Source organism: Vigna unguiculata, chromosome 2 (genome assembly GCF_037176805.1).
Source record: "Vigna unguiculata cultivar grain cowpea cultivar isolate G323 ecotype 2 chromosome 2, ASM3717680v1, whole genome shotgun sequence".
In the NCBI taxonomy this organism is placed as follows: domain Eukaryota; kingdom Viridiplantae; phylum Streptophyta; class Magnoliopsida; order Fabales; family Fabaceae; genus Vigna; species Vigna unguiculata.
In genome coordinates, this window is record NC_140793.1 from 30,451,145 (window position 1) to 30,464,075 (window position 12,931).

The 12,931-nt window shown below is 33.7% G+C and overlaps 4 protein-coding genes across 4 annotated transcripts; all 4 read left to right on the plus strand.

Annotated features, from left to right (window-relative positions):
- The first annotated feature begins 2,148 nt into the window (after positions 1 to 2,148).
- LOC114166319 (uncharacterized) lies at positions 2,149 to 3,214 on the plus strand. Its single transcript, XM_028051035.2, has one exon. It carries the CDS (start codon positions 2,185 to 2,187, stop codon positions 3,055 to 3,057), a length of 873 nt encoding a protein of 290 aa, XP_027906836.1. The 5' UTR covers positions 2,149 to 2,184; the 3' UTR covers positions 3,058 to 3,214.
- Positions 3,215 to 4,659: 1,445 nt separating this feature from the next.
- Positions 4,660 to 5,773, plus strand: LOC114166443 (uncharacterized). The gene has a single exon (XM_028051181.2). It carries the CDS (start codon positions 4,788 to 4,790, stop codon positions 5,652 to 5,654), a length of 867 nt encoding a protein of 288 aa, XP_027906982.1. The 5' UTR covers positions 4,660 to 4,787; the 3' UTR covers positions 5,655 to 5,773.
- Positions 5,774 to 8,196: 2,423 nt separating this feature from the next.
- LOC114174706 (uncharacterized) lies at positions 8,197 to 9,552 on the plus strand. Its single transcript, XM_028059534.2, has one exon. The coding sequence runs from the start codon at positions 8,546 to 8,548 to the stop codon at positions 9,416 to 9,418; it is 873 nt and encodes a 290-aa protein (XP_027915335.1). The 5' UTR covers positions 8,197 to 8,545; the 3' UTR covers positions 9,419 to 9,552.
- Positions 9,553 to 10,571: 1,019 nt separating this feature from the next.
- On the plus strand, positions 10,572 to 11,849 carry LOC114174691 (uncharacterized). Its single transcript, XM_028059517.2, has one exon. It carries the CDS (start codon positions 10,828 to 10,830, stop codon positions 11,698 to 11,700), a length of 873 nt encoding a protein of 290 aa, XP_027915318.2. The 5' UTR covers positions 10,572 to 10,827; the 3' UTR covers positions 11,701 to 11,849.
- The last annotated feature ends 1,082 nt before the right edge of the window (positions 11,850 to 12,931 follow it).

A 12,931-nucleotide genomic window follows, 5' to 3' on the forward strand; every position in this document is an offset into this window, starting at 1 on the left:
TTTTATCCTGATTTTGAATTATATATTTTGAAATTTTTCGAAACCAGTCTTTCAAAATTTTCAGAACAGAAATTTTAGAAAAAACTTGGGGAACAAAATTTTCAGGAACACAAAAACTTGCGGAACAAAGTTTTCTGGAGCACATGAAATATGTTTCGAAATAAATTTTTCAAAATGCATATAATAATTATCAAAAACAAGTTTTATTTTATTCTTCTACACCATTCTCTCTTTTCGGATCGGCTGGTTTGGTTATGTTAGAAATGAGTGAGTCCAATCCGACTCATTTTTTGGTGAGCCAAAAATTTTATAACCCGACTCAACTCATCATGGGTTGATAGGTTAAGTGAGTTGACTCATATGAAAATAAAAAATATTGTTTTAATCATTTTCAAATATTCAAATTTGTAGGATGATAACAATTTTCTTCTTTTTCGGATATTAAAATTTGTAGGATCTCAAAGATATTAAAAAATGCATATAAATACAACAAGATTAGAGTTTCTTTCTCTTATTTAAACATATAAAAAAATATTTTTAAAAAAATAAGTGAGTTGTAATTAAATGAGTCTAACTCAGCTCGAACCTACATGACCTATGATCAAATAAGTACAACTCATTTTCGTTCATAATTGAAAAAAATTTTAAATTTCTCAATCCAATCCGGTTCAAATACGTGATCAACACGGGGTTGTGGCCGTTTTGACATGTTTGGGTGACAAAAGTAATGTGGCGAAGTGAGTAGTGAAGGATGTCTAAGTCTTTTCCTGGGTGTAGGAAGCAATAGCCTTTCTTAGCCACATCCTAGGTGCAGGAAGCAATAGGTTCTCTGGAATGGGCTTTCAAGAGCCCGTTTTGGAATGTACCAAAAGTGACTCAAAATCAAGTGAGACGCAGAAAGAGACTTTCGGGTCATTTTTTCAAAAAAGGAAAACCAATTTCTTTCGGCTAAAGAATCCCATTTTTTTCAGGAACTTCATCGACATATATTATTTATTATGTGATAAAAAACACAACCCCATATGCCACTGTAGCTCTACATTTTGATATATATTCTCAATTACGTCCAGAAATTTAAAAATAATTTTATGAAAACAATTCACCGAAAACTTAAAAGGAAGAAACTTAATACAAAACTAAAGCTGAATAAAATACCATTTCCTTGTTCTACCACGATTCCCAACTCACTAGGGCAGAGACACAAAATAGCAGCATGTTTATAGAAAGTTGCATTTTGAATGATGAAAAATTCTTTCAGAATAACCCACAGCATTAAAGCAAAAATAAAATAAAATCATATCCTTCATTTCCATGTTCATTGTTGTATCCGAGATGTATTTGGTCGAGTTCATGTATCAAGTCTTGAGGTATGAAAATGTTGAAGAACCTGCGTGGAAGAGATGGACAACATGTGTTCTCATTCTACTTTGTTGTCTGCTATGTTTTTGTTTCTCCCCAACAATTAACATTAACAATGGGACCGTAGGATACTCGTCCTTTGTATGTACCACCATTCCACAAGATTTCTCAACAAAAGCAGATAGAGGAACGATATTCTTCTTTTTGTTTAAAACAGAATGAAATAACGAGTGAATTGGTAAAATCAACGAATTAGACATAAAGGTTACAAGCCATTCATGCACACACAAAAATAGCCAATCATTTTGTTCTCGAAATTGTAAACAACATCATATTATATACATAACTCAAATTGTTGTCTATTTGTTACATCCAACAAGATGTGTACATCATGGATCCAAGAGCCATTTATTGCATCATTTTTTTAGTTTTGTGTCTTCTGCGTTGAGACAAGTCCAAGAGGCAATGTGGCAGCAAAAGAAGCAAACTGGGTGATGACTAATGAAGTTCTCTGATTGCCAACACTAGGAGGACATGCCAGTTATGCAACATAAACCCATTTCAATACTATTTTGGCCTCTATTATGTCACAAATAATAGTGCAAAATGTTTGGCAGAGATGTGACAAATTCACCTAATGAGTAGGAAACACATGCTACAACCACATGCTCACGTTCATCATCACAGTTTAGTTGTTTTTCCTATTTTCTTCACCAATAGGAATGGATCATGTTGCACCTATATATATAGAGAGTTAAGGACTTGGTGAGAGCACAAAAACATTGAGCTTCCTTTGAAAAAGTACAGAGCACAAAAAGGGTAACCATGGCAAACAAATTCCATGTTCGCTCAAACAGTTTCCCTACTGGATCTCATCCTAGCATCACTAGAATAGAGGAAGAGCTTAACAAGCTTAAAACTTGGGAAGACACTTCCACATCCACATCAAACTCAATTGCCACTGGCTTCTCCTTGCTATCAGATTTGCATATTTGCTTGGAAGATCTTCTCAACATGGCTTCAACCCAGAAGCTCATTTCTAACCATCAAGGTCAGAAATGCATACAAGAGCTTCTGGATGGTTCAGTGAGAATTTTGGACATCTGTGACATCACAAGAGACAACATGTTACAAATTAAGGAAAATGTTCAAGCCCTTCATTCTGCTCTCAGAAGGAGAAAGGGGGATTCAAGCATTGAAAGAATTGTAGCGGAATATAATTTCTTCTCAAAGAAGATGAAGAAGAATGCTAAGAAGTTGATCACAACATTGAAGCAGATGGAGAACAAATTTGGAGTATCCCCAGTGTTGGATCAAGACCAGCAACTTGTTTCTTTGATTAGAGTGGTTAGGGAAGTCATTGGAATGAACATGTCTGTCTTTCAATCGCTGTTAGCTTTTTTAACCGTGTCTGCTTCAAAATCAAAGGCAACCAAATGGTTATTGGTAGCAAAATTAATGCAGAAGGGAGTGATAGCATGTGAAGAGAACACAAAAAACTTGAACGAGTTACAGTGTGTGGAAGCATCTTTAAGCAGCCTTGTAAACGAAGGTACCAATGTTGCAACAATGCAGGCTGCACATGAAAGATTGGAGGCTTTGGAGAATGGAATTGAAATCATAGAAAATGGTTTGGAGAGCGTATTCAGGCGCATGGTTAAAACAAGAGCATGCCTTTTGAATATCATCACTCAATAGAGTTTAGACAGTGTTCAATCTTGATTTTCTCTCCAAATTCTCCAAAGTATCCAAGTTTTAGGGATCAGTTGAGTATTGAAAAGTTTTGCCCCATCAATTTGTACATGTATACAACTCAAAAGTCAAACAATGAATAGAACAGAATTTTTATACTCTATATTTCAATCTTCAGGTCATCTCTTTCCTTAAGAGAAATTTCTTTACTCTTATCATGTTTCTGTTACCAAGCATATAATTTACTTGTTAGAGAATGTTGGGTAAAGTCAACGTCCTTATCATTTAAAAGTTCTTCGAGGTTGGATTTCATTAACTCAACTCAATGCAAAGACTCTAAACAATATATATTTATATTTCTAACATAATCTACACATTCACATCATAAACTCACTAGTTCTAATTCCTTATAGGCATGTTTTAAACAACAAATAGCTTAGATAATCAACCATGAACATGAAGCACAAGGAATGGACACAAAAGTCGTGGTATATTGCAAAGATAAAACTACATCAAGTTAAGATATATTACATCCAACCCCAATAAATAATCAAGTTAAGATATATTACATCCAATCCCAATAAATAATGAGGTGAGATTGAAGATTGTTGTTCTTGTAAGACCATAGATTTATGATTTTTTCTAATTATATATCGTTCATATTATTCATATTTATCTAATGTAGGACTTCCGATTCAGTTTAAATTCCTCAAAATGTTTGGCTTGAAACAACCACAATTTAGTATAATTATTTTCTTACAATGAGGAAGGATGAAAATTTTCCCTCCTCTTCCATTTTCTTTCTTTCTTTTAATCTCCTAATGGTTTTTTTTCTTCTTTCTAGAAATACTCCAGCCTTAAGTTTTGTCTTTGTTTTCTTCTAAACGTTCTTTCTTCTGTAGCTTGTGAGACATTAACAAAGCTCTGCTTAGACAAATTCTTATTTTCTTTTACTCAAACAAAGAGGCAAATTTTTCTGCAATAGAGTCACATGGAAAAAATAAAGAAAAGGATGTGTGCACACAAAACCTTAAACAATAACATCAGCCCCTTGAAACTGGGACGATGGATACTCGTTCTTTAATGTGTACCACAATACAAAATTTTTCATTGGTTTAAAACACAATGAAAAAGAGTTGGTAAAATCAACAAGGGGGACATAAGGGTTACAAGCCACTCGTGCACACACCAAATAACTTATTCTTTTGTTCTCGACTCAAAATTAAAAAAAATAAGTCATTGTTGTCTATTTGTCAATGACCACCAGATTTGGATTTCACAGATCCAAAAGCCATTTTTAACACTATTTTGCTGTTATAACATCTTGTCATTGAGACAAGCCAGCTAATGTATATCCTTGAAGCTGAAACAACACATTTTATAATTCTAAGTCAAGATGAAATGTAGCAGCAAAGGAGGCAAATTAATTGATGACTAATGAGGTTTTCTGATTGCCAACACTTGGAGAACATGCCAGTTATGCACAACCAACCCATTTCATTACCAATGTGGCCTCTATTATATCACAAATAATAGTGCACAATGTTTGGAAGAGATGTGACAAACTCACCAAATTATTAGGAAACACATGCTGCAACCACATGCTCACACCGATCATGAATCATGAATAGGAATGAATCATGAATTGCTTCTATATATATAGAGTTAAGCACTTGGTGAGAGCACAAAAACATTGAGCTTCTTTCCAAAAAGAACAGAACACAAAAAGAGTAGCCATGGCAAACAAGTTCCATGTTCGCTCTAATAGTTTTCCTTCTGGATCTCATCCTAACACCAGTAAAGTTGAGGAAGAGCTGAACAAGCTCAAAACTTGGGAAACCACTTCCACATCCACATTAAACTCAATTGGCACTGGCTTGTCCTTGCTATCAGATTTGCATATTTGCTTGGAAGATATTCTCAACATGACTTCAACCCAGAAGCTGATTTCTAACCATCAAGGTGAGAAATGCATACAAGAGCTTCTGGAGGGTTCAGTGAGAATTTTAGACATCTGTGACATCACAAGAGACAACATGTTACAAATTAAGGAAAATGTTCAAGCCCTTCATTCTGCTCTAAGAAGGAGAAAGGGGGATTCAAGCATTGAAAGAATTGTAGCCGAATATAACTTCTTCTCTAAGAAGATGAAGAAGAATGCTAAGAAGTTGATGACATGTTTGAAGCAGATGGAGAGCAAATTTGGAGTATCCCCAGTGTTGGATAAAGATCAACAACTTGTTTCTTTGGTTAGAGTCCTCAGGGAAGTCATTGCAATGAACATGTCTATCTTTAGATCACTGTTGGCTTTCTTGACCGTGCCTGCTCCAAAGTCAAAGCCGACCAAATGGTTATCAAAGTTAATGCAGAAGGGAGTGATAACATGTGAAGAGAACACAGAAAACTCCAACGAGTTGCAGTGTGTGGAAGCATCTTTAAGCAGCCTTCTGAGTGAAGGTAGCAATGTTGGAAAGATGGAAGCTGCAACTGAGAGATTGGAAGCTTTGGAGAATGGCATTGAAAACATAGAAAATGGTTTGGAGAGCGTATTTAGGCGAATGGTTAAAACAAGAGCCTGCCTTCTGAACATCATGACTCAATAGAGATTAGACAGTGTTCAGTCATGATTTTCTCTCCAAATTTCATGGATTCGTTGAGGATCGAAAATTTTTGTCTTGTACATGTATACAACTGAATAGTTACACTATCAAATACAACGAAATGTTTATACTCTTATATTTCGATATATTTTTTCTTGCAGTCAGCTTTTTCCTATTTCCTTTATTTGAGAAGACCTGGTAAAAAATAAAATTAGCATCATTTTATACCTCGGTAACTTTCATAGGTGCAAACTTCAAAGATCTACCTGGAGTAGTTGTGAAAGACAACAAAGTTGAATGGGATGGATCGATTGAGAGAGTGATGCTAGACTCTGGAAAGCCTTTGGTACTTACCACTGTCACCTTTGCTTAGGATATTATCTCTAATTTTAATCTATTTTATGCTCATGCAAATAACTTCATTCTGTTATGTTTTTAATAAAATTTGTATCAGAGTTTCTGATCTAACTTACTGGTTAAAGCCCAGACCATTTGGTCGTTTGTGATGGGACGAGATTGTGTCAACAGTGATTAAAGGGCCAGGTTATTATGACTTGATAAACAAAAGCAACATAAATTCCCATTTTAGCCATTTAGAATGGTTGGTTTCTGTATGCATTATCAAAATTTTGTTGATAAATAAGACTTTTTAGATAAACACTCTATACGTTAAAATCTTAATCCAAAACCTTAAGGCAATGTTGTTATGGGCCTTTATTCTTATATAGTGTTTAACTTTGTTTTTTTTATCCAATGTGGAACTTTTGACTCATACTTGGACAATCCCCCTCTCTAAACTTAAAAGTTTATTTTGATTTTCATCCTTCTTCCTTCATCTTGACTTTGTCATGTGTAGCCCACACCATGCTTGTTTCTTTCGTGATTTGTCAGGTTTTTCACTTACTTCATAGCCGACTTTGCTTTCATTGTGTCTGACTTGTTCTCTTCATTCTCGGTGATTGATGTGCTATTTGCTTTGACCGACTTCTTATTAACCTTGATCGACTTGTCCTATGCTGGGTTCTTTATTATCACTGTGGCTGACTTGTCATTAACGAATTCCTCTCAATAGGCCGAACTCATTGTAAGAGATCGGACAATTCTCACGTCTTCTTTACACCAAACACATAATCCATTTCAATCGTTAATTCTCATCTTGCATCGGAGGTGCAAATCTAAGATCCTTCCTGGCATGTAAGTGCTTTTGCGAACTGAACACTTCTTGTTCAAGTTCCAATCGCTTATGCAAAACCTTTTTTCTACTTTCAAAGCTTGCCTGTAACTTTGTATTATCTCTAACTTCCTTTTCAATTCTTTATTACAAAATGTCTCTTTCAAGCTCTAACTTTTGGATAATAGACTCGTCTTTTCCAAGATCCAAACTATCTACACTCCACATCGGCTCCTGTTAAATTTTTTGAGATGTTCACTTGCTCTCCCAAACATCGTTTGTGTTTCGCCTTCCTTCTTTGTAGAAATGGTTCATTAAGAAGTAACTGTCGATGATGTGATATTTTTAAAGATCAAACATTTACAAACATTTACACAGAAAAATTTAATTGTACATGATAAACTTTAAAAAAAAATGAACAGTTTTTGTATCTTCAAGTTAACAAACTTGAAAAATGAATTTATAGGTAAAATTTATATATATATATATATATATATATAATTATTTTACAATAATATAAATTTATAATTATTATTTTTAAATATATGTTCATAGGTCTTCCCCACACAAATCTATCTAAACATAATACAAAAATAGAAACAGTAATGCATATGCCATAGTCAAAAGTTCAAAACTCAATTATAAAGTCAATAATTTTAAGTTCAAATGTATTAAATATTTCAATATTCCAAAAATAGAAAAATTGTTTCCCAATCAGTATTTTATTAAATATAGCCTTGTTTCCCTTTCTACCATACAATTCCACCGCTCCAGTATTATTGTAGAAACAAATATTGTAAATATAGCCACTAAGATTCTTCATTTTGATCTCCTAGTAACTTTTTTCTGGAACTGCTCCAGTCTTGAGTTTTGTCTCTGTTTTCTTATAAACATTCTCTCTTCTGTATCTGTAAGACATTAACAAAGCTCTGCTTAGACAAATTCTTATTTTCTTTTAGAGAGGAGATCTTTTACTCAAACAAAGATGCCAAAATTTTCTGCAATTAGAGTCACATGCTAAACAGAAATGATGTGTGCACACACAAAGCCTTTAACAATAACATCAACCCCTTGAAACTGGGACGGTGGATACTTGTCCTTTAATGTGTACCACAATACAAAATTCTTCATTGGTTTAAAACAGAATGAAAAGGATTTGGTAAAATCAACAAGGGAGACACAAGGGTTACAAGCCACTCGTGCACACGCCAAATAACTCATCCTTTTGTTCTCAAAATCTGTACTCAAATTTAGAAAAATGTCTATTTGTCAATGACCACCAGATTTGGATCTCACAGATCTAAAAGCCATTTTAAAAACTATTTTGCAGTTATAGTTTCTTATCATTGAGACAAGACACGTAATGTATATCCTTGAAGCTGAAACAACACATTTTATAATTTTAAGTAAAGATGCAATGTGGCAGCAAAGGAGGCAAATTAATTGATGACTAATGAGGTTTTCTGATTGCCAACACTTGGAGAACATGCCAGTTACCATTTCATTACAAATATGGCCTATATTGTATCACAAATAATAGTGCCAATGTTTGGCAGAGATGTGACAAACTCACCAAATTATTAGGAAACACATGCTGCAACCACATGCTCACATCGATCATGAATCATGAATTGCTTCTATATATATAGAGTTAAGCACTTGGTGAGAACACAAAAACATTGAGCTTCTTTCGAAAAAGAACAGAACACAAAAAAGAGTAGCCATGGCAAACAAGTTCCATGTTCGCTCTAACAGTTTTCCTTCTGGATCTCATCCTAACATCAGTAGAGTAGAGGAAGAGTTGAACAAGCTCAAAACTTGGGAAGCCACTTCCACTTCTACATCAAACTCAATTGGCACGGGCTTGTCCTTGCTATCAGATTTGCATATTTGCTTGGAAGATCTTCTCAACATGGCTTCAACCCAAAAGCTGATTTCTAACCATTATGGTGAGAAATCCATGGAAGAGCTAATGGATTGTTCAGTGAGAATTTTGGATATCTGTGGCATCACAAGAGACACCATGTTACAAATTAAAGAAAATGTTCAAGCCCTTCATTCTGCTCTAAGAAGGAGGAAGGGGGATTCAAGCATTGAAAGAATTGTAGCCGAATATAATTTCTTCTCAAAGAAGATGAAGAAGAATGCCAAGAAGTTGATCACAACTTTAAAGCAGATGGAGAACAAATTTGGAGTATCCCCAGTGTTGGAGGAAGATCAACAACTTGTATCTTTGGTTAGATTGCTAAGGGAAGTCATTGTAATGAACATGTCTATCTTCCGATCCCTGTTAACTTTTTTGACCGTGCCTGCTTCAAAATCAAAGGCAACCAAATGGTTATTGGTGGCAAAATTAATGCAGAAGGGAGTGATAGCATGTGAAGAGAAGCAGAAGAGTTTGAACGAGTTACGGTGTGTGGAAGCATCTTTAAGCAGCCTTGTGAGTGAAGGAACCAATGTTGCAACGATGAAAGCTGCAAATGAGAGTTTGGAAGCTTTGGAGAATGGCATTGAAAGCATTGAAAATGGTTTGGAGAACGTATTTAGGCGAATGGTTAAAACAAGAGCCTGCCTTTTAAACATCATGACTCAATAGAGATTAGACAGTGTTCGGTCATGATTTTCTCTCCAAATTTTATGGATCCTTTGAGGATTGAAAAATTTTGTCTTGTACATGTATACAACTCAATAGTTACACACTATCAAATACAACGAAATGTTTATACTCTATATATTTCGATATATTTTTCCTTGCAGTCAGCTTTTTCTTAATTCCTTTATATTGATCTTGTTTTTATGACTGAACATTATAATTTACTTGTTAGAGAAGACTGTGTAAAAAATAGCATTAACATCACTTTATACCATTTCCAAAGGACAAAAGATGATTTTAAAATTTTCTGGTCAAGCAATGATTTTAAGAGATGTATGGATGAACGGAGTTCAGGCTAATCAATTTCAATTTTTCAAATGAAAAACGCAGAAAGAAGATTCAAATGGATAAACATATGTTTCTTTTCACTTAGCTACTTTAGCAAATAGGGGATACAAACTGAAGATCAGAGTAGTTTCTTTCAACTGATCTACAATACATAACGTGATAAAATATCATGTTAAGGAAAAAGACACTGCACAAATACATCTCTATTCAACAATATTCCCTAGAATTCTAACCACAGTTAGAGGATTTGATGAAATTGAATATCTAGAAGGGAAGTGTTCTCATTATCTGTTTCAAATTTCTAATTGCTCTAATAGTACGATATTTCACCTTTTCACCCACTCTTGTTTTCAGAAAAAATGATTTTCAAGTATAAATTATTCAACAAGGTTAACAATTCCAAATCAATTTTGTTATGGAGTAACCAAAGAGTTGGTAAATCAACAAGGGAGAGATAAGGGTTGCAAGCCACTCGTGCACACACCAGATAATCTAATATTTTGTTCTCGAAATCTGTAATCAAAATTATATACAACTCAAGTTGCTGTCCAAAACTGCAACCAAAATTATAAATAACTCTAAATTGTTGTCCATGTGTGATATCCCTCGAGATCCGAATCTCATCTACCAAAGCCATTTATTACACCATTTTGCAGTTTCAGCTTCTTATATTCGAGACAAGCCAGGTAATGGATACTGAAACAACATTTTTATAATTTGAAGTCAAAATGCAATGTGGCAGAAAAGAAGGCAAAATGGTTGATGACTAATGAGGTTTTCCGATTGCCAACACAAGGAGAACATGCCAGTTATGCACACCAAACGAATTTCATTATCAACTTGGTCTGTATTATATCACAGATAATAGTGCACAATGTTTGGCAGAGATGTGGCAAACTCACCAAATTATTAGGAAACATATGCAGAAACCACATGCTCACATTGATTATGAAAGGTTAATCATGAATTGCATTATACTATATATATATAGAGTTAAGTGCTTGGTGAAAGCACAAAAACATTGAGTTTCCTTTGAGAAAGAGAAAAATACAAAAAGAGTTACCATGGCAAAGAAGTTCCATGTTCGCTCAAATAGTTTTCCTACTGGATCTCATCCTAGCATCAGTAGAGTGGAGGAAGAGCTGAACAAGCTCAAAACTTGGGAAGACACTTCCACATCCACATCAAACTCAATTGCCACTGGCTTGTCCTTGTTATCAGATTTGCATGTATGCTTGGAAGATATTCTCAACATGGCTTCAACCCAGAAGCTGCTTTCTAACCATCAAGGTGAGAAATGCATACAAGAGCTTCTGGCTGGTTCAGTGAGAATTTTAGACATCTGTGACATCACAAGAGACAACATGTTACAAATTAAGGAAAATGTTCAAGCCCTTCATTCTGCTCTCAGAAGGAGAAAGGGGGATTCAAGCATTGAAAGAATTGTAGCCGAATATAACTTCTTCTCTAAGAAGATGAAGAAGAATGCCAAGAAGTTGATCACAACATTGAAGCAGATGGAGAACAAATTTGGAGTGTCCCAAATCTTGGATGAAGATCAACAACTTGTTTCTTTGGTTAGAGTGGTTAGGGAAGTGATTGGAATGAACATGTCTGTCTTCCAATCGCTGTTAGCTTTTTTGACCGTGTCTGCTTCAAAATCAAAGGCAACCAAATGGTTATTGGTATCAAAATTAATGCAGAAGGGAGTGATAGCATGTGAAGAAAAGCAGAAGAATTTGAACGAGTTGCAGTGTGTGGAAGCATCTTTAAACAGCCTTGTAAACGAAGGTAGCAATGTTGCAACAATGAAGGCTGCACATGAAAGATTGGAGGCTTTGGAGAATGGAATTGAAATCATAGAAAATGGTTTGGAGAGCTTATTCAGGCGCATGGTTAGAACAAGAGCGTGCTTTTTGAATATCATCACTCAATAGAAACTACACACTCTTCACTCATTATTTTCTCTCCAAATCCTCTATAGCATCCAAGTTTTAGGGATCTGCAGAGGATTGAATTTTTTTTACCTCATCCAATTGTACAGAATGAAATACAACTAGTGTTTATACTGTATATAACAAAATGTCACAAGTCATCAAATCTAATCTTCATTTTAATTAAGAAAGTTTTTTCAATAAATTTGTTAAAATGAAAAAAATAAAAAACTTATTTAAAACTAACATTAAGTAATTCCTTTAATTTTGTTTTGACTATATTTACAACAATTTTTGGAACCGATTGAATGTATGTTTACAATTTAAAAATAAAGTTTTGCGCAACAGTGCCACTGCTGAAAAAAAAAATCATTGGATAACATCTTTCTCAATTTATTATAAAATATTTTTGTGGTTTCCTCACATATATATGTTGCAATTTCATGGAAATAACTAAAAGAATATATGAAAACAAAATTCATATTTTCAGTAACAGTGTCTGCAGTTTTAGAATAAATTGCCCATAGAAAAAGCAAATTGTAAATATTAGTTTGTTGAAAAAGTAAATTGAGAGTTTCTACTTATAGTTGCAGAGTATCAAAATCCCACATATATATATATATATATATATATATATATATATATATATATATATATAATAAATGTTCTTCTGTTTTTCTTAATTTCTTGTCTAATGCGATTTTCTATTCTAATATACCGTAAACTATAAGGGGAAAATGTAATTTTTTCCATTGAGTAAAGGATATGGCTAAGTTTTACTACAATAAGACTAAAGTTTTCAGCATAAATCACTTTATTTAAAATTATTTTATAAAAGAAAAAAACTATGTGAAATTTAGTTCATACAAGCTACACAAACATCCAATGATCATATTTATTATAATGACACGTTTATATAATAAGATGAGTATATATATAAGTTGAAAGTCCACATTAGATAAAGTTAAATAATATTATATATAAGAAAATTAGATGCACATTATGTTAAAAATTTTAAATTGAGAATGTCATGTAATATTTTGTGTAGTTTTAACAAAGAAGAGGTGTGAAAATAATGACCTGATTTGGAAGATTTGATAGAACATTATGCAGAGTGAAAGCATGAAATTTTAAACTCTCTTTCATAATAAATAAAGAGACTTTTGTTTCGAAGAAGATGTTATATCTATCAGTTCTTTCTTTTGTATTGTTTAAGCAATATTATGTTAACTTT

Excerpts from the sequence above, each read along its gene's own strand:
- LOC114166319 (XM_028051035.2), top strand. The coding sequence starts at position 2,185 with ATGGCAAACAAATTCCATGTTCGCTCAAACAGTTTCCCTACTGGATCT.
- LOC114166443 (XM_028051181.2), top strand. The coding sequence starts at position 4,788 with ATGGCAAACAAGTTCCATGTTCGCTCTAATAGTTTTCCTTCTGGATCT.
- LOC114174691 (XM_028059517.2), top strand. The coding sequence starts at position 10,828 with ATGGCAAAGAAGTTCCATGTTCGCTCAAATAGTTTTCCTACTGGATCT.
- LOC114174706 (XM_028059534.2), top strand. The coding sequence starts at position 8,546 with ATGGCAAACAAGTTCCATGTTCGCTCTAACAGTTTTCCTTCTGGATCT.